This window comes from Rattus rattus, chromosome 2, assembly GCF_011064425.1.
Source record: "Rattus rattus isolate New Zealand chromosome 2, Rrattus_CSIRO_v1, whole genome shotgun sequence".
Classification (NCBI taxonomy): domain Eukaryota; kingdom Metazoa; phylum Chordata; class Mammalia; order Rodentia; family Muridae; genus Rattus; species Rattus rattus.
Genome location: NC_046155.1, coordinates 153,620,158 through 153,647,654, shown reverse-complemented (window position 1 = coordinate 153,647,654; position 27,497 = coordinate 153,620,158). Strand labels below are relative to the sequence as shown.

General features: G+C 50.3%; 2 protein-coding genes and 1 pseudogene across 2 annotated transcripts; 1 reads left to right on the top strand and 2 right to left on the bottom strand.

Annotated features, from left to right (window-relative positions):
- Nucleotides 1-1,888: 1,888 nt before the first annotated feature.
- On the top strand, nucleotides 1,889-13,148 carry Kdelr1 (KDEL endoplasmic reticulum protein retention receptor 1). Its single transcript, XM_032893600.1, has 5 exons — nucleotides 1,889-2,174; nucleotides 2,830-2,930; nucleotides 3,107-3,265; nucleotides 11,196-11,448; nucleotides 12,401-13,148. Exons 1-5 carry the CDS (start codon nucleotides 2,084-2,086, stop codon nucleotides 12,433-12,435), a joined length of 639 nt encoding a protein of 212 aa, XP_032749491.1. The 5' UTR covers nucleotides 1,889-2,083; the 3' UTR covers nucleotides 12,436-13,148.
- Nucleotides 5,039-5,122, bottom strand: LOC116894827 (annotated as a pseudogene).
- Nucleotides 13,149-16,115: 2,967 nt separating the features above from the next.
- On the bottom strand, nucleotides 16,116-27,470 carry Syngr4 (synaptogyrin 4). Its single transcript, XM_032893601.1, has 5 exons — nucleotides 27,165-27,470; nucleotides 26,210-26,410; nucleotides 18,027-18,264; nucleotides 16,634-16,773; nucleotides 16,116-16,397 (listed from the first exon to the last, which is right to left on the bottom strand). Exons 2-5 carry the CDS (start codon nucleotides 26,300-26,302, stop codon nucleotides 16,164-16,166), a joined length of 705 nt encoding a protein of 234 aa, XP_032749492.1. The 5' UTR covers nucleotides 26,303-26,410; nucleotides 27,165-27,470; the 3' UTR covers nucleotides 16,116-16,163.
- Between the last annotated feature and the right edge of the window lie 27 nt (nucleotides 27,471-27,497).

The following is a 27,497-nucleotide window of genomic DNA, read 5'->3' as shown; positions in this document are numbered from 1 at the left end:
CGGCCGCGGCTTGCAGGAGCCAGAGCGGGAGGGACTCGCACACTCGCTGTTCTCGCACACTCACTCAGGATGCGATTAACATTCAGTCCCCGTCCCTCCCTGCCAGGAGACCCACAGCCACCCCCCTCTTGGCTTCCCTAGGGACCCCTCCTCCCATTAGGTCTGAGGGAGGGGGCCAGCCCTTACCCCATTTTGAAACCTCTGTTTTTCTCATGGGACATGGGACCGAGGGGCTGCGATGAAATGGGAGGAAGCAGGGGTGATGGACAAGGAAGGACACTGTCTGGTACAGACAGTTTGAGACCTAGAGAGAGGGCTGGAGTCACTGCCACTTGCCCCTTCCCTCTTCTGCACTTCAACATCCGCCATACTGAGACCCATCCTGTGAGTTTTATGGTCCCAGAGGCAGGATGCAAGCCGACTGTCTATCTTGGAGCCAGGAGTCTAGACTTCAAGTCCCTTATCCCTTGGACCCAGATATCCAGATGCCAGTCCACCTCCTTCATACCCAAGGGGCTAGACCCTGGTTCTTCCCCCTAGGCTGATGGGGCTGGATCTAAGTTCCCTCCTCCCCCAGACCCAGATGTCCACACTCAGCCCTTCTCTCTCAGGCCTAGGTACCCAGACTCTGGCACTATTATTTTTTGTGACCTAGGGTTTAGATCCCAGCCATTCTTCCTCCAAACCAGGGGTCCAGATTCCTCCCTGGACTCCAAGCTTTGGATCTCCTGTTTCAGATCCAGGGACCAATGCCGGCCCTGTTCTCTCAGAGCCAGAATCTTAGGTACCAGCCTTCCTTTCTCAGACCACAGGCTCCCCTTAGTCCTTTTCTGTCAGACCAAATCTTGCGTGAGTTCTTCACTGAGGGATCACTTGCTCGGTGAAGGACTGGGCTCTCACAGCCATGAGTGCTCAGTTCCTTGGAGGAAAACAGCCTATACCACAGCCCTGCCTTTGAGGTCTCTGAGTCCTGTCCATCTTGCCCCTGGTAGGACAGTCCTTAGTATCTGTAACACTGGGAGGAGTGTGCGTCAGGATTCCTGGGTCACTGCAAATGGAAGCTGGAGGTAGGGGAGGGGGGGGAGGAGGGGAAGAGACAGGAGAGTATGAATGTGTAGAGGGAAGAATTCTGGAGCGGGGCCTGGGACCTAGGTTTATAGCAATCGTATCAGACTTCTGCCCTCGTGCCCACTGTTGGAGTGGCTTCTTGTGCTCTAAGATCTGGGAGGATACAGGTCATGCTGACTGTTTCTGAAAGAGCCAGGGCTTGACATTTTGGGTCTTACAAGGAGGATAGGATTATGGATGTGGATTCCCAGGTTAGAATGTTGAGCAATAAAGTGATTGTCAGGGATAGGATTGTAGAGACAGTAGGCTCGGTCTGGATCCCTGTGGGTGTGTGGCCATGAGGCCTGGGTCTTCTCACTGAATTGGGACTAGAGATCACAGACAAAGCCAGAAGTCTACCCTCTTAATCTCCAAGACTGTAGTTGTTGTTACTACTAATATTAGAATTAATAATTTGTTCAGGAATAGAGACTGTCACTGTGAAGCCCTGGGCCTGAAACTGCGAGTCCCTCTGCTTCATCCTCCCGGTACTTAGATTCGGGTTGCACCATCACCCAAGGCAGCGCTAGAATCTTTAGATTCAGAATTCAGACTCCAGGATTCCTGCTTAAGGGCAGAGGTTAGGCGGACTCTCTACAGTTCTTTACTAAAGAGAAGGCACCTGGGAATGTGGGGCCCTAAAGACCCTTCCAGCAATTGTAGAAGGCTGAGGAAAGCTTATTCCATACGACTCTGCAAGGCAGGTGGCAGGCGCCAGAGGGCGCCAGAGAGTCAACCCGCCCTTGGGGTGGCGCTCCAGCCCAGACTCCTCCCTTCCCACCTCGGCCCTCCTCCTTTTTCTCCCAGCCAGCTTTTACCACCAGCTCCGGCCTCGGCTCACCTTCCAGAGCCCCTTCCCCGGAGCTGAGCTACCGAAGGGCTTCTCTCCCGCCCTCAGCCCAGCAGCACCACAGCTCCGGGGCAGCCCGGCCGGCCAGCCTCCCCCCCAGCTCAGCCCTGCCCGAGTCCTCCAGTCATGAACCTCTTCCGATTCCTGGGAGACCTCTCCCACCTCCTAGCTATCATCTTGTTACTGCTCAAAATCTGGAAGTCCCGATCGTGTGCGGGTGAGAGCTCCCCCCGCGGAGAGGGGGCGGGAGCGGGCCGCCCTGGGGAACAGGGAAGGTTGGAGCTCGGCAGGTCAGAGTCCTCCCGGACTGCCTGCTGGGGATCACTCTTCTAGTTCTAGGGTCACCAGGGGGTCAACTCCTTTCCCTAGACTAAGGGGTACACATACTTTGGTGGGGGTGGCTTCGGGCGCTCAGTTCAACCTTCTGCAGCACCCTTTGGGACAGCTATGGGTGTTCCGGGGCTGGGAACCAGGAGCCATGGCAGGCGGGGAGGTGGCTGGGAGTTGGTGACGTGGACTGTGGAAGGCCAGGAAGGGAGCCGGAGGAAGGTGATCGACTGGGAGGCTGAAGTCAGGCAGGGCTTTTCCTAAGTCCCAATGTAGGTCCAGACTGTCAGGGGAGCCTGAAGGAGACAGAAGTACCGGCGAGGCCTAGCCTGGGATGGAGCCTCGGTCTGTAGTATTTTTGGGGCCGGCTGCCCCCTGGCTGTGGATGGTGGGAAAGGGCCGTGCTCAGGCTTAAAGGCCTTTGGGGACCGCTGTGTTCTAGAGCTCGAGCCGGCTGGCCCAGGCGCTGCATGCTAGTTTATTATTGCCCAAGTAGCCCACCTCCAGCTCCCCCCACCCTGCCCCTCGTTCTCTGTCTCAACCAGGCATTTCAGGGAAGAGCCAAGTCCTGTTTGCTGTGGTGTTCACTGCCCGATATCTGGACCTGTTCACCAACTACATTTCACTCTACAATACCTGCATGAAGGTAGAGTTGCAGTCAGCCCCCTGTGGCAGGGTTCCAGGCCAGGGATCAGGGAGGAGCCACTAAAGAGGCTTGGGCCTAGACATATGGTCTGAGGGGAGGTGGCTGGGAGCATGATTTCTCACTCACTACCTGAGGCCTTACCTGTGAGCTGAGGTGCTCTGTTATCCTCTTATCAGGTGGTCTACATAGCTTGTTCCTTTACCACGGTGTGGATGATCTACAGCAAGTTCAAAGCTACGTATGATGGGAACCACGACACTTTCCGGGTAGAGTTCCTCGTTGTTCCTACTGCTGTTTTGGCGTTCCTGGTCAACCATGACTTCACCCCTCTGGAGGTAAGTTTCTGCTGGGACTGTGTAGTGGTTGGGCCGGGGCAGAGTGTCTGACAGCAGGCTCTGTCAGGTGTTTTCCTCTACACAGTTTGCTGAGGCTTCCTCGTTTAGGAGCTACGTGCCCAGCCTAGGTTCATGGTGGCAGACATTGTGAAGACAGTCACAACACTGCACACTTTGTGCTGCTCTGCATCGAGTAGCACCCCGTTTTCAGATGAGGAAACCGGTCCTTGTGTCATTCGAATGTCCAGTAAGAACTGGGCTGACTAGGGTTAGGGATGGCAATACGAGCTCTGAGGTGAGGCCACCTGAATTTAAGTCTCAGATCCACATCAGAATTTTAGTTGTCTTTTTCCTCTCAGGAAGTGTTGGAGATAAAGTCTAGGGCCTTGTGCATGAGAGGCCAGTGCTTTGTCCTCGAGCCACTGTCAGTCATTGGTGTTTTGAGATAGGGGCTTACTCTGGTTCAAAGGCTGGCCTAGAACTTACAATCCTCTTGCTTTATTGCCTGGATGATAGCTGTATGTCGTATCACCTGGCTGGGAGCTCCTACTTCTACTTTAATGACTTCAGCCTGTGGCTTGTCTTGTCTTTGCCTCAGTTTCCCCATTGTAAGATGGGTCATGAGAGGGTTACTGAGTTCAGGGTTGCCTGTTGGTTATATGCAGAGACTCAGCTGAGGTACAGGGACTAGAAGCTTCTTCAACTGGACAGCAGTGGGACTATGGACCCATGTACACCTGGGTTTTTTGTAAAATGGGGAAATGAGGGGCTGGAGGGATGGTTCAGCCATCAAAGGCTAACAGCAGCTAAAAGGACACACAACCACAAAAGGAAGTTAGTCCCTACCACTTAGCACCCTTTTGTAATGTGCAGGATGGACATTGCATAGGTCCTGTGCACCCCTGAGCACTCCAGCCCTCTCAGCTGTGAGGGAGGTTAATGTTTTTGGAGTGGTCTGGTTTGAGATGAGAAAGTCAGCATTTGTTGAGGGACTGGCTAGTACTGTATGGTACTTCCACCGCCAGGTGCTAGCTGTTGATTTTTTTTTTTTTTTTTTATTTGTTGAGCTGGACAGAAGAGGGTATCGGATCTCTTTACAGATTGTTGTGAGCCACCATGTGGTTGCTGGGAATTGAACTCATGACCTCTGGAAGAGCAGTCGGGTGCTCTTAACCTCTGAGCCATCTCTCCAGCCCTAGCTGTTGATTTTTAACCCTTTGGTGTTAGGGTTGGGTCTGTATGTGTCCAACTCTGGCCTCATGGGCTGGTGGCATCCATCAACTGGAACTCCTTCCCTTGCAGCTCACTCCTGTCTTACGGGAAGCCAGCCCTGGCTGGTCAGATAGGTTTTCAACACAAGCTGAAATTTGGGAGTCCTCGGACAAGATCTAGCTTTAAAGTTTTAGCCACATACTCAAGATATATTTCTTTTTTCCTTCTCTCTTATTTATTTTTTTTTTTTTTTTCTTTTTTTTTTTTTGGTTCTTTTTTTTTGGAGCTGGGGACCGAACCCAGGGCCTTGTGCTTCCTTCTCTCTTATTTTTATGTCTCCATAGTGATTGACAAAAATTATCAGTGCCAATCGTCATGGTGGAATATTGGGGAAAAAATTATTTTTTGTTGTTATTTTTTGTTTTTGTTTTTGTCTTTTTGAGATGAGATTTCTCTGTAGCCCTGGCTGCTCTGTAGACCAGGCTACCCTGGAACTCTAGAGAGCCGCCTGCCTCTGTCTCCCACGTTTGAGTGCTGGGATCAAAGGGCGTGCGCCACCTCCACACCAGGAGAAGAGTTTTCAGTTAGCAATAATTGCACCTTGGATAAACTTCATTGGCTGTGATACTGCCACTGTGCAAAGCTCAAAATATATTAGTAAGAGCTCTGTGCGGGCTAAAGTCAACATTGGCCCATGGGCCCCAGAAGTAGCAGAGGGAAGGTGGCTGTTGTGGTGGGAGCCCAGCTAGACCCTGACTGTACAAACGTGCCACTATCACTGAGCTGCACAGGGCATTACTAAACCGTTGATTTATTCCCTGCCACAGCTGAGCTGGGTTACAGGACTTACTTTCCAGGTTGGGGGACTGACTGAGGTGGGGTAAGCAGAGAGGGTGACTGTTTTCTGAGCCTATGCTAGTAAGTAGTACACTTTAAGAGGGGAAATAACTTTTAGGACAAGATTTTGTTGTGCCCGCCAGAATGGCCATCAGTTTAATACTCGTGCTTCAGCCTACCAAGAGCTGCGGTTACAAGCCTGTACACCATAGCTCTCCAGGTGCCTTTCTTTAATCCGGGGCAGACGCAGGTAGATCTCAGTGAGTTCCAGGCCAGCCAAGAATACATAGTGAGATCCTGCCCCCAAAAGAATGAATGAATGAAGAATAATAAAAATAAATAAAACGGGTTGGGGATTTAGCTCAGTGGTAGAGCGCTTGCCTAGCAAGCGCAAGGCCCTGGGTTCGGTCCCCAGCTCCGAAAAAAGAAAATAAATAAATAAATAAATAAATAAAACAAAACGAAGTTCAGATTCCAGGCTAGAGAGGCTCGGTGGTTAGGAGTATTCCCGGCTCTTGGAGGATTTGGTCCCCAGAATCTGACCTGGATCAGGCGTTCACAACTACTGTCACTTTAGGTCCAGGGGTCCTATGCTTTTTCTCTGTCCTCCACAGGCACCCAATGTATATGTGGCATTCACTTATATAGATATACAGACATACACATAAATAAAAATAAAAACAAATCTTAAAAAACATTCCTGGGTCTGGAGAGACGTGACTAAGGGCATCTTCAGAAGGGTGTAGCCCAGTTTTCACACGCTTACACGTTTGATCCCAACCTTCTAACTCAAGTTCCAGGGGACCCGATACCCTTTTCTGACCTCTGTGGCCCCAGGCACGAACATAACATTCATATACATTAATTTAAAAATGTGGCTGAGCTGATTGTGGTGGTGCGCACCGGTAGGATTTACTGAAGGAGGCAGAGGCAGAAGGATCACGAGTTCGAGGCCAACTTGGGCTACACGTTTAAAAAAAAAAAAAAAAAAAAAAATGTAGGGCTGGAGGGAGATGGCTCAGCGGTTAAGAGCACCCTGACTGCTCTTCCAGAGGTCATGAGTTCAATTCCCAGCAACCACATGGTGGCTCACAACCATCTGTAAAGAGATCCGATGCCCTCTTCTGGTGTGTCTGAAGACAGCTACAGTGTACTTATATATAATAAATAAACAAATCTAAAAAAAAAAAAAAAAAAAAAAGTAGAAGACAACAGTAGTATTTAAAAAAAAAATGTAGCTGAGCATGGTGGATCATGCTTTTAATCCAGCAGGTGGATCTCCAGGTTAAAGGACAGCCTGGCCTATGTGAGTCAGTGTCTGTCTGTCTGTCTGTCTCTTTTTCACACATATACATACACACAAAATAAGGGGGAAAAAAAACCCCACAGTAACACACATGAAGTAAACCAAAAAAAAAAAAAAAAAATTAAAAAATAATTCAGACATCAAACTTTAGTGGTTTTTTTAATGCTGTGCTTCAGTCCCCGAGGGTCCCCCAGGGATAAGAGCTGAGTGCTGTGCAGCCTAATGGGTCTATTTATCCCTCGAAAGGCCTCCCAGAGGAGTCTGGGTAGCCAGGGAAGGGGACAGGCCTGGAGTCCACCTGCCAGGAGTGGGGTTCTTAGTCCTTGGGTCCTCAGTTTGCTCATTTGTATAATGAGGATCACAGCTGGACCCACCTTGAAATGTTAAGGCAGAGGCCACTTGGTGTCCCATGGTGTACCAGACGTTGTTACCAGCATGTCCTGTCTTTCTCACTTCCTTCCTGCAAACCAAAACAACCGAGGAGAAGCCACAGCTGCCACCTGCCTTTGTTCTCTGAGGGGAGGTTTCAGGTATGAAGCTGACCGTGTGCCCCAGGTGGGACTTTCAGAGAGAGACTTTCAGAGGCTGTGATGACCTGGTCATCAGGGTGGCTGGCCATGCTCCCTTAGGGTGGCTTCTGTTGTACATGGGCACCCTTTGCAGCTGCTCACTCTAGGTGACTCATTGCCCTGGTTCAGGAGCTGTGCCTGGTGCTGAGGACCCTGGGGTGAACAAGACACAGGTTCCAGGCCTCATAGGATTCACAGAAAGGAGCCGTGACTGGATGGCATGCCACGTGCAGTAGACTAACTCGTGTGTAGTGATAACGGGTTCCTGGGTCCAGTGCCGGCTCCACGACAGCCAGGCTTTAGACCAAGATTCTTTGAGAAAGTAAACAAAGAGGCCAAGTTTGACAGAGCATTGCCTTTAAGCCCAGCACTGGAGAAGCTGGAGGTGCTCTGTGAGGTCCAGGCCTGACAGGCTGGGTAGTACCACCTGTCTCAAACACCCCAGAACAAAACAAGGGTGCAGGAGAGGTGGTTCAGTGGTTGATCACTTGTTTCGGGTTTGGTTTGGTTTGGTTGGTATTTCAAGACAAGGTCTTTCTGTGTATCCCTGGCTGTCTTGCAACTCGCTCTGTAGACCAGGCTGGCCTCAAATGTGGCCAGCTCTGCCTCCCTGCACACGCCTCTTCATGTGTTGATTTTTGCAGAAGACGTGGTTGGCTTCAGCATCCAGCACATTGTAGCTGACGACTGCCTGAAAGTCAGGGAGTCTGATAAGCTCTTGTCCTGAGCGTATTGTCTTGTACTGTGGTACACACACATATACTCTGGTGCACACACACATGCACATAAATAGGGCTGGAAAGACGGCTCAGTCATTATAAGCACTTGCTGATATTCCAGTGCTGGGGGGTTTGATTCCCAGCACCCACTCTCTTCTGGTCTCTGCAGGCACCATGTGGGGCACAGATACATATGCAAGCTAAACATACATACACATAAACTTTTTTCTTTTTTAATTATTTTACTTTATGTATAAGTACACTGTTGCTGTCTTCAGACACACAAGAAGAGGGCGTCAGATCCCATTACAGATGGTTGTGATCCACCATGTGGTTGCTGGGATTTGAACTCAGGATCTCTGGAAGAGCAGTCAGTGCTCTTAACCACTGAGCCATCTCTCGAGCCCCACATAAACTTTTTCTTAAACATTTTTATGTGTGTGGGTGCCTTAGAGTTTTCATTGCTGTGAAGAGACACCATGACCAAGCCAACTCTTACAAAGGACAAACATTTAATTGGGGCTGGCTTACAGGTTCTGAGGTTCAGCCCTTTATCATCGAGGCAGGAAGCATGGTGCTGGAAAGGAGCTAAGAGTTCTGTGTCTTGGTCCAACTGCAGCCAGGAGAAGACTGTCTCCCAGGCAGCTAAGAGGAGGGTCTCAGAGGCCACTCCTACAATGACACACTTCCTCCAACAAGGCCACACTTCCTAATAGTTGCCACTTCCTGGGCCTAGCACATTCAAACCACTATATTCCACTCCCTGGCCCCATAGGCTTGTTCAAACATATGAGTCTTTGGGGGCCATGCCTACCCATAGCATAATGCAAAGTACACTTAGTCCAACTTCAGAAGTCCATACTCCATATAACAGTCTCGACAATGTTAAAGGTTCAAAGTCTCCTCTGAGAGTCAGCCAGTCACTTCTCTAATCCCCTATAAAGTCAAAATTAAAAAGCAGATCACATACCTCCAACATCACAGGGTATACATTACCTTTACAAAATGTCATAATGAGGAAATACTAGACTGAAGGATGACCAAAAACCCAGCTGGGCAAACTCCAAATGCTGCATCTCCATGCCTGATGTAAAACCGCTCTTCGGAGCTCTAGCTCCTTTCAGCTTTGTTGACTGCAACAAACTACTTTCCCTGGCTGTTTCCACTCCTGTTAGCAGCTTTCCTCAGCAGGCGTCCCATGGCTCTGGCATCTTGAACATGTTGGGGTCTCCAAGACAACTTCAACCTGGCAGCTTCTGTTCCAATGTCTGGGATCCACACATGATTTTCTGGGCTCCTCCGAAGGGCTTGGGTCACTTCTCCAGCTCTGCCCTCTGTAGCACTCTAGCTTCAGGCTGATCCACTCCACGGCTGCTGCTGTTCTTGGTGATCATCCCATGGTACTGGCATCTCCAATACACTGGGGCCTTCCATAGCAACCAGGCTTCACCAATAGCCTCTCACAGACTCTCTTCCTGGTGCCAAGCCTCAGTTCCTTTTCACGACAACTTCAGTCCCGAGCTGTCAACTGCAGCTGTGACTCAACCTTTACCAATGGCCTTCCAGGGCCTCTCACAGTGCCAAGCCCCAGCCCCTCTTTATGACCCCTTCAGACCTTCAAAAGTACTAACACCTGGTGATTCTTACACATTATCAAGTCTAGCTACCAGCACCAGGTACAACTTTGGCTGCCTCTGGGATACAGCTCCTTTGTGCGTTCAGAAAACACTTACCAGATTTCTCCTCACTGATGTTGGTCTCTTTCTATCACTGATAATTTCTGAGCTCCGGCTAACCAGCACCAACTGTCCCACCAGTCCCTTTCACTCTGAACTCTAAAGCCAGAGCCACATGGCCAAAGCTGTGGAGTTCTGCTTGCTGGGGCTGGAACATGGCCCCTCATTTTTTTTTAAAGAATTATTTATTTATTTTAGGTATCTGAGTACACTGTAGCTGTCATCACACACACCAGAGAAGTTGCTGGGAATTGAACTCAGGACCTCTGGAAGAGCAGTCAGTGCTCTTAACTGCTGAGCCATCTCTTTAACCCCCATATTCCTACTAGCATGGCCCATTATGTCCCACTTAAAGCATTCCATGGCTTTCCAAATCCGAAGTCCTAAAATCCATATTCTTTCAAACAAAAGCATGGTCAGGCCTATCATAGCAATACCCCAGTCCCTGGTACCAACTTCTTTCTTAGAGTTTTACTGCTGTGAATCATGACCAAGGCAACTCTTAAAAGGACAACATTTAATTGGGGCTGGCTTACAGGTTCAGAGGTTTAGTCCATTATCACCAAGGTGGGAGCATGGCAGCGTCCAGGTAGGCGTGATGGGAGATGAGTTGAGAGTTCTCCATCTTGATCCAGCTGCAGCTAGGGGAGGACTGTCTCCCAGGCAGCTACCCCCACAGTGACACACTTCCTCCAACAAGGCACACCTCCTAATAATGCCACTCCCTGGGCCAAGCATATTCAAACCACTATAGGGGGTGTTTTACCTGCGGGTATGTCTGTGCAGTGCATATACACCTCACCCCCACAGGCCAGAAGAGGGTATTGGATTTCCTGAGACTGGAGTTACAGTTGTGAGGGCCATGTGGATGCTGGGAACCAAAACCAGGTCCTCTAGATATGCAGCCAGTATGCTTAATCACCGAGCCATCACACCAGCCCCATACTTTAATTTTAAATAAAACAATCCAAAAAGGCAAATTGTCATGATTCTTGGAGGAGGAATGTCCAAGGTGGGCCTTTTCCAGGAAGTGACTGGCTGCTGAGGTTGGCAGGGCTCAGTGGGATGATAAGCTGGGGAAGAGTGAGTGCAAAGGCCTTAGGCAGGAGGAAACTTGGTCTGTGCTGCCCAGAGAGGGAAGAGAGGGAAAGGTCTGCAGTCTAGATTTTATTCTGACTAGTAACAAGCCATCAAGGAATTTTAAGCAAGGGAATAACAGTCTGTATGTTATTTTGGAGTTTTTGGAGGGGGCCCTCTGTGTATCCTTGCCTGTAGACCAGTGAACTCGGGGATCCACCTACCTCTGCCTCATGAGGCAGAGACATGGAGGTGGAGATGTGGAAAGTGCGCATGAGCTCTGGCCTGGCCCCTGGCCCTGCTGCTGAGCTCTGTGGTCATGGGAAAGGGTCTGATCACCTCAGGCTTCAGTTAGAGGCTGTGATGAGGACAGAATGGTGGCCTGGCAGTGTGGGCTCACTCGGGAGGGGCACATCTTGAGTTCTTGTCCTGTGATGCTGCTGGCAGAGCCTCATCCTGTCCCTTACTCTGCAGATCCTCTGGACTTTCTCCATCTACCTGGAGTCAGTGGCTATCTTGCCACAGCTGTTCATGGTGAGCAAGACGGGCGAGGCAGAGACCATCACCAGCCATTACCTGTTCGCACTGGGTGTCTACCGTACACTCTATCTCTTCAACTGGATCTGGCGCTACCACTTCGAGGGCTTCTTTGACCTCATTGCCATTGTTGCTGGCCTGGTCCAGACAGTCCTCTACTGCGATTTCTTCTACCTCTACATCACCAAAGGTAGCTGGGGTGCAGGGCTGGCTGGAAGGTCTGCTCCCTCCCCACTCCTATATTCCATGGGCCCAGGGTCTGTTTATGCCTAAATATCACTTGAGGGATGGGGCTTCTTTTTCTGGCTTTGGGGGTTTCACTATCCCCTATTTAGACTCCAAACCCTGTGTCCCTGAGGCTCAAATTTTGACTCTCAGGCTGGATTACTACAAGTGGAGAACAGGTAGAACAGGGACTCTTGTCCAGTGAGATTCATTCATCTCACTGTATGAACTCTTGAGTCTCTGTCGTGTCAGCTGTAGTGGAGACGGTCGCTGAGGCCCATCCTCCCTTAGGTCCTGCTGAGGATGGTGGTGCATGAGCCGTATGGGAAGACTCTAGCGATGAGAGGAGCACTGAATGGGCGAAGGCAGGCATGCATTCTTGGGGGGATGAGGTACAAGGGTGGGACCTGCCTTAACCACGGCCTGTGGGCATCTTAAAGTGATGTTTAAGCAAAAACCTAAAGGCCGGGAATCAGTATGTAAAGGAAAGAGGCAGTAAGGCCAGTCTGTTATCCCAGCACTGTGGAGGCTAAGGCAGGGTTGTGCTGAGTTTCAGGCTAGCCTAAGCATCACAAAAATACAAAGAGTCTGGGACAAGCAAGACAAGAGCTTGGAGGTCAGGTTGTACTCAGGCCCAAGAATTAAGGCTTGGAGCATTGGAAGGGGTAGGGAATCTTGTCTAGTCAACCCTGCCAGTCTGTCTACCCCTTTCTATAGCGAAACAAAGTGTTATGACCTCCTCTGCTCAGGCCGTGTGACAAGGTCATGATTCTTGTTCCACTCCTGGTTGATCTAGACTCAACCTAGTAGTTCAGGATGCAGAGTTCTGGGGCTTCCCTTTCCTGGAACAACTCACAGCGGACCTTGCTCAGGGTGGGAGGTGGAAGGTAAGGCCTACCTTGTCTCTCTCTCCACAGTCCTAAAGGGGAAGAAGCTGAGCTTGCCGGCGTAACCCTGGCCTCACCAGCCTTCTCCGAGGCAGGGCAGGAGGCCGAGAAGAGAAAGGCTGTGGAGACCAAGAGCCTTCCATCCAGAGTTGACTTTGTGAAGAGCTCACCTCTCCTGGCTCCCTGCCCCTCCAGCTGGGTTTTGGGTCCATGGAAGACCCCTCTCCTGGGGAGCTCAGGACCTGAGCTGTTTGTAGCCTTTTGCCTTTTAGAGAAGAAAAACAAAAAACAAATCTTTCCACTATTTAGTTTTTGATTCTGATGACTTTTTTCTCTTCTACCTGGCCCTGATTTTTTATAAACTGTGTTTTGAGTGTTCTCTGGACCAGGGCCGGTGGAGGTCTGTCCCCTTCTCCAAGGTCCCACCCCAGCCCCATGGTTGCCAAACACTACGTCTGCCAATGTCTGCCTGCCCACCTTGGCTGTGACCACGATGTTCCCTTCAAGTTCCTGGATCGGTGGTAAGAAGGAAGAAAGTTAAGGAGGGTCTCCTAATTTTTCATGATTTTCCCCCCCAGAATTTGTTAGCTTTTTGTGTGGGGGGAGGGAAGGGTAGGCTTGTCCTGTTTTTGATAAATAAGGGGACGCTATGGGCTTAGGCAAGGGAAAGAGGTTGGCTGACCCAGGTGGTGACCTAACTACACTCTGACACCATGTTTTTGTACAGAATTTGATGGCTGACTCTTTGTTCTCTTGAAATAAACCAAGGAAAACTGTCCTCTTTGCTGCTCACTGCCTGCTTTGGTTTGTATTGGGCCTGATCCACTTTTGCATCATGGACCTTCTGGGAATAATCATCTGGAGGTAGTAGGAAGATGAGAAATGGGGTTCCCGGGACTCTCCTGTGCACCTTGATGCCTTGAGGTTCTGCAGGGAAGAGGTTGGGAGAATCTGATGCTTTGTTTAGTACAGAAACTTACCTGATGATTGTCCAGACCGAACTACCACAGAGGACCTTGAAGACCAATGCATATCCTAGCCTGTGGATGGGACAGTCCCCATCCTTCCCCCAATTGGCTTTAAAAATAATTGTTTCATGTGTATGAGTATTTTGCCTGCATGTATGTGTGTATACTATTTGAGTGCCTGGTGCCCACAGAGGCCAGGAGTGGCTGTCAGATCTCCTGGAACTGAAGTAAGACAGTTGTGAGCCGCTATGTAGGTACTGGGAATTGAACTCAGGTTCTCTGCATGAGCAGCTAGTAAGTGCTCCTAAGGGCTGGGCCACCTATCCAGCCAGACTCCAAACCTGACATTTTGATATTGTTTAATAAAAATGAAACAAAGAAAAGGTTACTAACTTTTAAAAATGAGATCTTTATACCACAGTCTGTATATCTGGCCCCTTTAAAAGAAGGTGGTCCATTCAGCAGTGGTGGTCGTCATTCACATGGCAGCAGATGGTTGAAGCTGAGGAGGTGGGACACCTGCATTTGCCATGTCGCTATCTTGCCCATGAGCTGTAATAACCATTTATTATTGGGTGACACTGAGTGTGGTTTTGTTGATAGAGTTAAAAAGCAAATGAAAGCCAGGCATGCACTTGAGAAGCAGAGGCAGGCAGGTCTCTGTAAGTTCGAGGCCAGCCTGGTCTACAGAGCAAGTTCCAGAACAGCCAGAGCTACACAGAGAAACCCTGTCTCAGAAAACCAAAACAGCAGAACAAAAACAAACAACCCCACCCCCCAAAAAAAACCAAACCAAACCCCAAACCCCACAAATGATGGGCTGCCCACTGGCCGTCTCTGACTTGTGGCTCTGCCTGGCTGTATCTGGCAGGAAAATCTTTTGTTTGTTACAATGCTGGGGATCAATGTCTGGGCCTTGTATGCATCCTGGGCAAGCGGTCCTCCACTGAGCTCAGCCCCAGTCATCCTCTGGATTTTCCTATTTGTCCTTTGAGAACTCCCAGTTCTTAGTTCTATCTGTTCCAAGTCTGGACAAGCTTAGGGGACTGGGGCTAACTTTTCCAGTGGACTTGCCAAGCCTCCATAGCACATGGTGCTCCCATTTGGTCCTCAGCCCCATTTCATCAATGAGAAAAGTGAGGAGGCATGGGAGGGTAAGAGGCAAAGATGGGGACAGGGCTTGTTCCTGGGCTTCCTGGCTCTGGCCCTCGTGTTTAACTACCGTGTGGTGTTTTAGCGGTCCTCCTGTTTACAAGTTTTGCCCAGAAGTCTGGTAGAACACAAAGCATGGTGTAGGCAGGTCCCTGGCTGCTCATCCTTGGATGCCTCTTTGAGTATCCATCTAACAAATCACATTAAACGTTGAAGGCTTTTTACTCATGACAGCATAGAAGGCTCAGGCCCATTTCCCAGGGCAGAGGGCCTCTGTCACTCTCCTGTCCTCTCCTCTGCATTGGGCCAATGCTGTGTGGTTTCTGTGCCTAACACACAGGAGGCCCTCACAAAGGACATGCTGGAGCCTAAATGTGACCTCATAACGTGTATACTCTGTCCATTTACTCTGTAAATGCTCTGCAGGTCATGCCACCCCTTGTACAGGTTTTACTGTGTGTGTCAGGGTCTCACACATCCTAGGCTGGCCTCAAATCCCTTAGTCCTGAACTTGAACTTATGACCTTCCTGCCTCTGTCCTGAGAGATTGGATCATAGATGTCACTGTTGATTTGGTTTATGATGCTGGAGATTAAATGAACCCGGGGGTGTGTGAGCTGAAGCCCTCCACTGAGCTAGTCCTCGCTCCCTTTAAAAGTCTGTCACCCACTAATTTCACATACAAAACCAAATCCAACCACAACAACCAAAAAAGATGTTTAAGTTGTTCTAGAGAAACTGCTAGAAGGATCAGGAGAGGCACTGCCAGTCAGTCGCTCATCCATGACACTTGGCGTGGCTGATCCAAGTGAGCCGTGTGGTGAGGGAAGGCGCACAGTGGACTTTAATAGTTAGAATGGATATAAAATGCTGCCTGGGAACTGTCCCTGCTGGGAATGGTGGCACCTGCCTGTAATCCCAGTATGAGGCTAGGGACAGTAAGTTCTAGGCCAGCCCGAGCTACACAATGAGACCCTGTTTTACAAAGAGAAAAAGGAAAGTTGAATTTTCATATTAATTATTTGTTACAACAGTTAACACATTGGATATAGTAAGTTAAATGAAATATATTAAAAACTAACTTGTTTCTTTTCTCAATGAAACCTTGAGAGTTTCTGCGTCCTCAGCCCCTTGGCTGGGTGGTGGGTAAAGATCATCTCTCTGGCACAAGGAGCCATTGCTGATCCCTCCCAGCAGGTGTGTGGCCTGGAGATGGGGGTCTAGCACACTTGCCTGTCTCCCATGATAGCCTTGGATGTATTTGATTCTCTCCTGAGTCGGTCTCATCCATGGCCTCGGCGCCCTGACTGAGCCCTTACATTGCTGTTGACTGCCTTCATCTCTATGGGGATGAAGAACGTGGGCTGCTGGGCCAGGGCTGCACTCTTTCTCACTGGTACTCTGAGGAGACAGTCTTTTCTCCCTCAGCCTCAGCCTCAGATGTAGCATGAGGCCTTTGTGCCCCTTCCTCAAGGCCAGTGTGGGCTCAAGGCGCAGATGACATGGCAGGGTGTCCTGTCTCAGCAGGGTGACTGCTTGGGAGTAGCACAGAAATGTACCTGTGGCAGGGGTCTCCCTCCTCCTCCTGCCACTCAAGGGTGAGAGAGGAACAGACAGGACAGGGTTGTTCAGAAACCCCTGGGAGGGGCTGTTTACTCGTGTACTCAGGCTGTTTAGCTGTCTGGCATCATGGCCAGGCGTGGGGCCTTTGGAGCAGTCATGTAGGGGGACATGGCTGAGCTGCTGTAACTCAGACTGTTGGGGCCTGTGACGGTAGGGTTGGCGGGGCTAGTGGTGGATGATGGAGAGAGGGTGTTCAGCACCACACTACCCTCCTCCAGGGAGCGCTTGTAGGGGACCGGAGCCTCTTCTCGGAGGTCCTGGAAGGCTAGGTAGGCCTGGAGTATCTGTGGGCAGGAAAGGGCAGGGTTTAAGTTGGCTAGGATGAGAGGGAGGCCTTGGGACTGGCCTGGGGGATGCAGTGGATAGCTGTCTGCTCGCTGCCCAGAGGTGCCCGGGATGGGGATGCCTGAGGAAGGCAGGCTTGGAGGTGACAGCAGAGGCCAGGGGAGAGTCCTGGCCATAGTCACTAGATGTACAGCCCTCCCAACCCACCCTGGGTGGGGCCAGGGCTTGTCCTCACCCAGACAGGGACGGAGAAGAAAGAAAAGGCAATGGCTGCCTTGGCGCTGCTGCTCCCCAAGAGGAAGTGCTTGGACTTCGAATGCTGCCACTGGCTGGCTAGGAAGCAGAAGGCCACAAACCAGACACCTGCCCAGAGGACTGGAGGGGCAAGGAAAGAAGAGACCTGAGAACACATGCTGGGGCAGGGGCCAAGTGTGCTGGGGTGGGCTACAGAGTCCTGGGACACCCCTGGTGCCAACCCAAATCCCTTGGTATCCCCAAAATCTAACTTCTGGAGTGGAGCTCCCAAGTCTAACATGGCACCCTTTCAGCTTCAACCTCATCAGAATCACAAAGGAACCCAGTTCCCTGTGGGCCAGCCACACCTCATATGCTCACGAGCTAGAGGTATGTGAACGGGTCCTTCACCCTGAGGACAGCACCTTCCCACTGCAGAGGTTCTCTGACAGAAGCAGCCTCTGGCCCTGAGGTGCCAGGAATGGCTCCTGGGGAGGGACAGAGGGGCAGTGTGAAGAGGATCCGGAATCTGGTTATAAAGAGTGGGCTTGTGGGGCTGGAGAGATGGCTCCGTGTTTAAGAGCACTGACTGCTCTTCCAGAGGTCCTGAGTTCAATTCCCAGCAACCACATGGTGGCTCACAACCATCTGTAATGAGATCTGATGCCCTTTTCTGGTGTGTCTGAAGACAGCTACAGTGTGCTCATATATAATAAATAAATAAACCTTAAAAAAAAAAAAAAAAAAAAGAGCACTGGCTGCTCTTCCAGAGGTCCTGAGTTTAATCCCTAGCAACCACATGGTGGCTCACAACCATCTGTACTGGGATCTGATGCCCTCCTCTGGCAGGCAGGTGTACATGCAGACAGAGCACTCCTATATAAAATAATGCTCACCACGCTTTCTGAACAGTGGGACATGGCTATGGAGGCTGTGCTGTGCTTTGAGGCATGGGGTTTGCCACTTACAAGGAAGCAGTGGCTCAGTCACATGACCACCTCAGCCTCAGCTTTTCTTGTAAAATGAGAAGATGGGCAGGACTTACCCTAGAGCTAGAGGAGAGGAGGCACAGGCCTAACACTGGAAGTGCCCAGTAGGTGTCCACATGACTACAGTACCCGGTACAGTTCGGTGCTCTAAATCAAATTCCTGCCACAGGGTGGGCTTTTCAGGCTATGTTTAGTGGGCCACAGAAATGAATGTGAGGGAAAAGCAACTCTGGCTAGAGGCAGAGAGGGGGCTGGAAGGGACAAGGACTAGAAGATGCTTCTGGGAGGAACCATAGTCAGACTGTTACAGTGGGAGGACCATTGGGCACAGGTTGGTGGGTGGCCCAGGACTGTGACCTGTAGGAACTAGGAAAGAGCCTGAGAGAGCTGAAGAAGGGAACTCACCAGCCAGAATGAAGTCCAGGAGCTGGAAGGCTGTCTTAAAGCGGGTGCCTACCATGCGGCTCTCATGGGCATCTACAGCAAGGAAGACCAAGCAGCTAAGAAAGGACAGGAAGCCAGCTCCCACTGCAAAGCTACAGGCCATGTGGTTGCTGTTAAGGACGCAGCGGAGCTGAGGAGACTCTGTCCTGTTCTGGTAACCATCAGTTAGTAGAGAGGAAAAGATGACCAGGGAGAAGACCTGCGAACCACAACAGACAGGGTTAGCCTCAGTGCCCCTCCAAGATGTCCTTCCCTTTGGGTGGGCGCCCTGGGGATGGGCCATTCTGCAGCTGCCCTTCCTGTTCCAGCCTCAGAGCCCCATCTCTGCCTTTCACCTCCTTTCCTCCCTCTGGGCTCTGACTGAAACCTACTGAAACCCCAGTCTCCTCTGTTCTTCCTGACCACAGTCCCTCAAGGCTCCCAGTGCTGCAGGGCAGTCCTAACCCATCATGGTGGCCTCTGAAGCTCTCCTGCTAACTTAAGCTTTGTCCACTCATCCTTGCTTTGCTCTAGACTTTCCTGCCACCACTCTTATTCAGAGCATAAAAGAGGTCCCCACCCTGCTCTTCTAAAAGCTAATAAGAGGTACCCCAACCCCGCTCTCATACATAGCTCTCTGTCCCCTTCCTCTCCCTTCCTGGCTCACAAACCCAAACTCCACACAAACACTCTACTCTGTGTTCAGCCCCACTTCATTTTAATTTTTTTTAAAAAACAATTTTTTTTTGGAGACAGGGTTTCTTTGTGTAGCCCTGGTGTCCTAGAGCTCTCTCTGTAGACCAGGCTGGCCAAGAAATCAGAGATCTGTTTGCTTTTTCCTCTCGAATGTTGGGAATAAAGGCATGTGCCACCACCACCCGACTTGTTTCTTAGTTTTAAAATTTATTCATTTAATATGTATGGGTATTTTGCACTAACTATACAAATGCAGTGTTTGGGGGGGGAGTTACAGATGGTTTGTGGGCCACTCTTTGGGTGCTGGGAATTGAACCTGTTACCTCTGGAAGAGCAGCCAATGCTTTCACAGCTGAGCCATCTCTCCAGCCCCCATTGCTTTTGTTTGTTTGTTTGTTTGTTTGTTTGTTTGTTTTTGAGACAGGGATTCTCTGTCTTGGAACTCACTCTGTAGACCAGGCTGGTCTCAAACTCATAGAACCACCTGTCTCCGTCTCTCAAGTTCTGGGATCGTAGGTGTGCACCACCATTGCCTGGCATTCTGGCCCCCATTTTAAAAAGATTTTGAATTACCCATGTTTGTACACATCTATGCCGTGTGTGTGTGTGTGTGTGTGTGTGTGTGTGTGTGTGTGTGTGTTTTGTGTGTGTTGTGTGTGTGTGTGTGTGTGTGTGTGTGTGTGGTGTGTGTGTGTGTGTGTATGGTGTATGTGTGTGTGTGGTATATGTGTGTGTGTGTGGTATATGTGGTGTGTGTGTGAGTGTGTGTGTGGGGGGAGCGGTGTGGGTGTGGTGTGTGTGGGTGTGTGTGTGGTGTGTGTGTGGTGTGGTGTGTGGTGTGTGTGGGTGTGGTGTGTGTGTGTGTGTGGTGTGTGTGTGTGTGTGTGTGTGGGTGTGTGTGTGTGTGTGCGTGTGTGGTGTGTGTGTGTGTGTGTGTGTGGTGTGTGTGTGTGTGTGTGTGTGGTGTGTGTGTGGTGTGTGTGTGTGTGTGTGTGTGTGTGTGTGTGTGTGTGTGTGTGTGTGTGTGTGTGTGCATGTGTGGTGTGTGTGGTGCATGTGTGTGTGTGTGTGTGTGTGTGTGGTGTGTGGTGTGTGTGGTATATGTGTGTGTGTGTGTGTGTGTGTGTGTGTGTGTGTGTGTGTGTGTGTGTGTGTGTGTGTGTGTGTGTGTGTGTGTGTGTGTGTGTGTGTGTGTGTGTGTGTGTGCGTGTGTGTGTGTGGTGTGTGTGTGTGTGTGTGTGTGTGTGTGTGTGTGTGTGTGTGTGTGTGTGTGTGTGTGTGTGTGTGTGTGTGTGTGTGTGTGTGTGTGTGTGGCGTGTGTGTGTGTGTGTGTGTGTGTGTGTGTGTAAGCCACAGGAAGGGAGGGAGGACATTGGACTGCTTGGAGCTAGAGCTAACAGGTTGTGCGGTAGGTGCTGGACGTCTAGCTGTCAAGCCATCTCTTCAGCTCCCTCCTCAATTCACTTTTTTGAAATGTTTGAAATTGTCAAAATATACAGGAAAATGTGCAAAGACAAAACAAAGATGCAGTATTGATTACAGGATTAAAATGTCAACATTTTGCTTTTTTACTTCACAGGATTTCCTGGCTGGCCTTGAGCGCACGATCATCTTCCTGCCTCAGCCTCCCAAGTTCTGGGATTACAGGTGTAGGGCTACATCTAGTTTTTGCTTTAGAATTCTAAGTAAGCAATACAGCACTGCCCTGCACCCCATCTGTGCACCTGCCTTCTGTGACACTAGCCTACAGCCACACCGAGACACAGGCACTTTTCTGACAATAACTAAGATACAGAGGATGGAGAACTGGATGAATTTATCAGCTAGTAAGCAGCAGAGCCTGACTTGGACTCTGCCTCAAGCTTGATCCTGCCTTGGGAGCAGTGGTTCCTTCTACCAGCACAAATCTGTGAAAGGCTGAAGCCTGTCATACTGCAGTGTGACAAGCTCTGTTAGGCATAGAAGGAACCCATCCATGTGAGTCGACTGGATGGAGAGTGGAGTGGTTCAGGGTCTTTCTACATGGGTGTTCCAGGACGAGAAGGGCTGAGTAGTGGGACTATAGTGTGGAGGGCTGTGAGCAGGGCAGGGCAGGGCAGAGCAGCGAAGGGCAGGGCAGGGCAGGGCAGGGCAGGGCAGGGCAGGGCAGGGCAGGGCAGGGCAGGGCGGGATCAGTTCTTAGTGGGGAAACAGCCTTCACATGGTGTAGAATTGGCTGGAGGGGTAAGTCTGCATGCTGGGGAGTGAGTGGACAAGAGTTGAACTTTGGGTGGAATCGAGTGGACAAGAGTTGAACTTTGGGTGGAATCCAAAGTTCTGCGGCTGAATTTTGGAGTAAGTTAAGATCTGGACCTTAAAAGAGTTTTGCAGGATATAGTGCTGTGTGCCTATAATCCAGTGCTTCTCAATTTCCTGGTGCTGCGACCCTTTGACACAGTTCCTGTGTTGTGGCCTCGACCATAAAATTAGTTTCATTGTTACTTCGTAACTAATTTTGCTACTGTATTGAATTGTAATGAAAACATCTGTGATAGTTTGCATGTGCTAGTCCCAGGGAGTGGCACTATTGAGAAGGTGTGGCCATGTTGGAGGAAGTGTGTCACTGTGTGGGTGGGCTTGGAGACCCTCCTCCTAGCTGCCTGAGGATGCCCAGTCTGTTCCTGGCTTCCTTCAGATGAAGATGTAGAACTCTCAGCTCCTCCTACACCATGTCTGCTTGGATGCTGCCATGCTTCTACCTTGATGACAATGGACTGAACCTCTGAACCTGTAAGCCAGCCCCAATTAAATGTCTTTATAAGAGTTGCCTTGGTCATGGTGTCTGGTCACAGCAGTAAAAACTCTAAATAAGCAACATATCTGATATGTGACCCCTGTGAAAGGGTCACCAACCCCCAAAAGTGTGACTCACAGATTGAGGACCTGTACTCAGAAAGTGGAAGCAGGAGCCAGGAGCTAGCCTCAGCTACATATCCAGTTCCAGGCCAGCTTGGACTTTATGAGACTCTGCCTCAAGAATCAGAAAGAGACAAGAGATCTTGAGAGGTGAAGTGAGGCTCACATGTTGGCAAGGGCTGGTCCTCAAAAGACCTCAACAGATCTACGGATATGTGAAAATTAAAATGTGGGTGCTCAGAGTTGAACTTGGGTCCCCTAGAAGAGCAAGAGCTATCTCTCTAGCCCTTCATTTGAATTTCCTCATGCATCGAGTGTTCTAAGAAGATAGCCAGGAACAGACCCAAGAATTAAAGTTCTCTGGGGTTATGTGGCCAGTGGCCTGGATAAGGGGTAAGGGTGAGGCAGAAGTTCACAGAGCAGGTTGGTAGGGGGAATCAGAGTCCTGAGCAATTCAGAGACGTTTTGGATGTAAAACTGGATCCGGTGATTGATGGGATTGACTATAAGCAATGAAGTTGTGCAGAAGGAAGAATGAAAATGTGGATAAATCTGTACCCCGGGGACAGGCTCTGCAGGAGTCTATGTATGTCTGCACGAACAAGTGTAAGCAAGGCCTCGGCAAACGAGTGTGAACAACAACTCTGCCTCCTTGTTCTTTTTCCGTCCTTTGGTGGGGGTATGAGATGAAGGCTGACCCTAATTTACCTGCCTTTGTCCTGCCCCTCTCTCCTTTGCTATAATTGCTTTATAAGCACAGTAATTAGTCTCTCTTCTTGCCGAGAACTTTATGGTTAATCTATGAAGGAAGGCTGTAAGATAGTCTGGGACCGACCTGTGGGTCACATATCAGATATCCTGCATATCAGATTCTTATATTACGATTCATAACAGTAGCAAAATTACAGTTATGAAGTAGCAATGGAAATAATTTTATGGTTGGAGTCATCACAACATGAGGAACTGTGCTACAGGATCGCAGCATTGGGAAGAGTGACAACCACTGGTCTGGGAGTGAACGATTCAGTCGAGGAGAGGAGGCACCTCGATTATTCCTCCGTTCATATTCTTTTCACCTGTGCTACCTCCCTGCAACTGTGCACCAGTCCACAGAGGGAGTGTTATGACTTCACTTCTATTTTTGATAAATCTACATCACAGTGCAGTAGGAAAAGCCACATGTGTCTGATTCAGCCAAGCTGTGTGGGCTTGAGCAAGTTATTCAGACCTCGGAACCTCAGTTTCTCAGTGTCTATATTGTGAAGAAGGGCAGTGGGGGCCCAGGCCTAGTAAGTGCTCAGGACAACGATGGTTCTTAGAACTCACCTAGGAAGAAGAAGCAGACCCTTAACGTTAAGTGCTCTAGAGTGGGGCTTGAGTCTGCCCTCCTGACTTCCAGGCCCCAGGGGCTGTTGTCTATGGTAAAGCCTAGGGTACTGGAAATGTGGGGAAGGGTGTCAGCTGTCTGTGGATACCATTTCTTTTCTTTTTTTAAAAATATGTTTATTTATAATACACTGTAGCTGCCTTCAGACACACCAGAAGAGGGCATCAGATCTCATTAAGATGGTTGTGAGCCACCATGTGGTGCTGGGATTTGAACTCAGGACCTCTGGAAGAGCAGTCAGTGCTCTTAACCACTGAGCCATCTCTCTAGCCCCTGTGGATACCATTTCTTTGAAGCCAGTGTCCAGTCTCTTTTCTGCCTCTCCCCTGTCTTGTCTCCAGAGAGAGAGCAAAGTTTCCTGAGTTAAGGCGCCGGTTTGGCAGGCGACTGGAGGACATAAGCACCAGCTGCCCAGAGACTCCCATTGAGGAACCAGGCTAGGGGAAGGAGGAGGAGGACTATGGCAGAGGGAGATGGTGGCATGGGCCATGTCTGTGACCATATGGTCTGGCACGGCTGGCTGCCTCTCTCCTAGCTTGCACTGGACCACCGCTACCTGGGCTCCCCGCTCCCTTATCCTTGCCTCTACTTTCCAGGCACTGGAAACAGTGAGTGCATCTGACTCCTTCATCAAATGGGTCACCTTGACAAGTCACTCCACCTCTAGGAGTCTCAGTTTCCTCTGGGATTATACAAATATGTCCTTGCTACAGGTTGTGGTGAGGACAGAAGGCACCAGGGAGTGGTGTGTGGCAGTCACAATTCCTCCTTTTTCACAAGGAAGAAAGGCAGTGTGACACTGGTTCCTGCCATGCCAGGTTCCTCCAACCCTCCCCTCCCTCACAGTTGAGAGTTATTCCAGTGACAATGCTTGCTATTTAAGGAGAGCTTGGCACATGCCAGCCCCCCACTAGTCAGCCTGTCTCTGTGTTGCCTTGTTTCATCTTCACAGCAGTCCTGCCCAGGAGGCGGGTTGAGGACTCTCAGGGTCCAGATGAGGACACGAAAGTTCAGAGAAGCTGTTTCAGGCCACACAGGTAGAGTCTGACCATGTAAACTACTGAGCCAAAGGGCATGTCTGGGAATGAAAGGTGCGGCGGCGGCTGCTGCTGCTGCTGCTGCTGCTGCTGCTGCTGCTGGTTATGCCTGAGACAGCCCAGCTAACAGGGTACTATGTCTCTCTAATGGACTCATGGCTAGGCCAGGCCTCAAAGCCAGCCCTGTCTGGGCTCTGTTCCAGAGGATGGAGAGAAGACTCTCTGGCCTGGGAACTGAGGAAAGACTTTGGAGTTTAACATATGGAGGAAGAGAATGCCGACTTCCTGGAGACTCTCCCTGGAGAACCAGGTCAGAGGGTTGCTCCTGCCTCCCATAGCCCTGTCCCATCTCATCATTGCCTCAGTTGTCAGTGCTGTCCAGGGGTAGCAACACAACTAGTACAGGCTGGCTGAACATGGTGGCTCATTCCTATAGCCCCAGCACCCAGGGAGGCTGACACAGGAGGACTATTGTGCATTCAAGGCTAGCCTGGGCTAGGCTACAAAATAAGACCCTGTCTCAAACAACAAAAACAAACAAAAGACACCCGGATGTAGAAGCGGGTGTGTGTGAGAGATGGTTCTGTGGTTACGAGTGTTTACTGTGTGGTGGTCTGGATGAGAATGGCCCCCACAGACTCGTGTGTTTGAGTTTTTGGGTTTGTTTTGTTCTTTTGTTGGTTTTGAGTCAGGGCCTCTCTATGTAGTTTTGGAGCCTGCTATACAGACCAGGCTGGTCTCAAATGCAGGCAGATCCTTCTCCCTCTGCTTCTGTAGTGTTAGGATTGATGGTGTAGCCACCACACCTTGGCCAGACTCATATATTTGAATGGTTGGTCTCCAGTTGGTGAAATTGTTTGGTAAAGATTAGGGGATGTGGCCTTTTGGAGGAGGGTGTCATTAAGGGTGAACTTTGAGGTTTCAAGTGCCATTTAGTTTCTCTCCCCCCCCCCAACTTGCAGGTAAGAGGTAAGCTCTCAGCTACTGCTCCAGCGCCATGCCTGCCTGCTGCTGCCTTGCTCTCTGCCATGGTGGTCATGGACTCCCCTTTGAAACTACAAGCACGCCCCCAATTAAATGCCTTCGTTTCTGAGTTGCCTTGGTTACGTTACCTCTTCACAGCAATAGAAACGTAACTAAGACCCACAGCAGGCTGCTCACAACCGGCTCCAACTCCAATTCCAGGTGACCTGAGCCCCTCAGGCCTTCACCAGCACCTGCTTGCATGTGGCGCACGTAAACTCATGAAGCCACATACATATACTTTTAAACTCTTTCAAAGGAGAAGGAAGCAGTGTAGGTCGAAGCCATAGACACTCCTGTACTGATGTTCAGAGACGGGCAGTGGCTGGTTCCATTTCAAGGTGACACAGCATGAGTGGGCTGGATGAGTGGGAATGTGGTAGTCAGGAGAGGATGCACAGAGAGCATCCACATCAGGCCTGGCACAGTGACTGCTCACATCTGGTGCCTGGGTCTGGTGCATGGTCTTCCCGGCTCTGTGCTGAGACCTCAGAAGTAGAGAATGGATGGGTCCTAGCATCTCCGAGAACTGAGTGGCTCTGCCCCCTTTCTGTGGTAACTTTAATGGATGTTGTACACTGGAACTTCCTGGTATGATGAAATGTCCTCAATCTATGCTGTCCTACTGGAGAGTTGCAAGGCACCTGTGGCCACCATGCATCTGAAATATGGCCACCATGATTGCAATTTAATGATTTGAATTGAATGAGTTGGAAGTGGAGTTGCTGTGGCTTGTGGCTACCCCACTGGACAAGCAGTCTTCAAACACTGATGCCATTTATCAAAATTATGGTTTTTTTTGGGGGGTATTTTACTTTATCTTCTCCTTTGAAGGGTTCTTTCACTTTTTTTTTGTTTTCTTACACAGTAGCCAAGGCTGGCCTCAAACCTGTGACAACCCTCCCACCTCAGTCTTTCATATGCTTGTGTTACAGACTGTGCCCAGGCATGAGGGGGTTCCTTCTTGTGACGACTCATTTGATGCTGACAATGGCTAGTGACCAGATACTCAGTAAAAGGTGGTATCAGCTTTGGGCTCCTGTCTGTTTGTCTCCCTAACTGACCACACCAACCCCCCCTCACCCCGTTCCTGGATGTCTCCTGTGTCCTGAACCCTAGGATCTCACCCCTCCGAAGATCCTTGAGACGCTCTTTGGTCTCCTCAGAAAGCGCACAGTCTCACTGTCTGCCAGGTCCTGCAGGCTTTCGGGGAGGTGCATAGTGGCTGCTCTTCTTTGAGTGTCCTGGGAGGAAGGAGCAGGGCTGTTGGGTGCTGCTTTCTGGGTGCCACTACCTGTGTGCCTCAGGCCCACCTCAGGGTTCAGCTGCTGCAAGACAACAGGGATGGGAATGTCACAGTCAAAGTCCTGGGAGCAGGGAGTGCTGGCCCAGGCTTGGGTGGGGATGGATGGGCTGAGAGGCTGTTAGGAGCCCTAGGAACAGAGGGAATGAGATGAAGGGGCTGGCTGCTCCAGTTTTCAGTTGTCAGGAATATGGAATGAGAAACTGCTGGGTGGTCCTAGGTGCTGGAGATTAAGAGATAGGGCATGAGGGAGGGTCTGGAAATGGGAGCACAGCTGAAAGGCTGCTTCGGGTCCTAGAGGTTGGAAATGTAGGCTGCAGGGCTATTGGAGTTCTCAGGTGCCGATAGAGGGCCAGAGGGTTCTGAGGGTCCTGGATTTTGGGAATACAGGGTGAGGATGATAAGGGGTGGCAAATCTGCTGGGCCCTCAGCATGGAGGCTTGAGGCAGTGAATTAGGGACCTCAGGACATGGGGCACTAGTGAGGGGGCTGTAGACTGGTCCTTGAGGGAATGCAGCTGCCCCTAGGTATAGAAGACCATGAAGAGCCCAGGGATATTTGAGGTGTTCCTTAACTTGGGTCATTTTCCATTACAGGAGCCTTGCTTAGGCTTCAGCTCTGTCTCAGGATGACATATTGTCTCAGACTGAAGCCTCAAGAAACCAGCTGCCACTCAGTATGAGAGTCATGGCAACCTTCTTAGACTAGGGGCTTCCCTTCTAAGGACGTGGGGGCAGAAGTGTTGAGACCCCAGGGGGACGCTGTCTGAAGAGAACCACCTATTCTCCGAGGGCCGAGGACCAGCGCTCCTCACTGGGAGGGTAGACTCTTCTGTCTGCCTGGCTTCCTCTTCTGCTCCCGGGAGCCACTTCTAGCCTCCTTTTGGTTCCTCCTTTTCCCGCCTTTTATGTTTTCTATTAGATGATTGGCTGCAGCCAAGTCCCGCCCCTTTCCTTTCCGCCTATCCGAATTGATCAGAGAAAGGGCGTGGTCTCGGTAGCCGTTGGGCGGGTCGCCGTTGGCCCGGAGCGCGCGAGGGCCGGACCCAGATCCAAATAGCGGACCGGGAGACAATTCTTTGGCGCGCGCGCATCACCTTAAAAAAAAAAAAA

What these genes read in the sequence shown, in the direction of transcription:
- Kdelr1 (XM_032893600.1), top strand. Translation starts at nt 2,084, where the DNA reads ATGAACCTCTTCCGATTCCTGGGAGACCTCTCCCACCTCCTAGCTATC. An exon ending in GAAGTCCCGATCGTGTGCGG is followed by an intron (nt 2,175 to 2,829) that starts GTGAGAGCTCCC and finishes TGTCTCAACCAG; the next exon opens with GCATTTCAGGGAAGAGCCAA. An exon ending in TCTACAATACCTGCATGAAG is followed by an intron (nt 2,931 to 3,106) that starts GTAGAGTTGCAG and finishes TCCTCTTATCAG; the next exon opens with GTGGTCTACATAGCTTGTTC.
- Syngr4 (XM_032893601.1), bottom strand. Translation starts at nt 26,302, where the DNA reads ATGCACCTCCCCGAAAGCCTGCAGGACCTGGCAGACAGTGAGACTGTG. An exon ending in TCTCAAGGATCTTCGGAGGG is followed by an intron (nt 18,265 to 26,209) that starts GTGAGATCCTAG and finishes TGTGGTTCGCAG; the next exon opens with GTCTTCTCCCTGGTCATCTT. An exon ending in TCTTCTCCGTCCCTGTCTGG is followed by an intron (nt 16,398 to 16,633) that starts GTGAGGACAAGC and finishes TCCTGCCCACAG; the next exon opens with ATACTCCAGGCCTACCTAGC.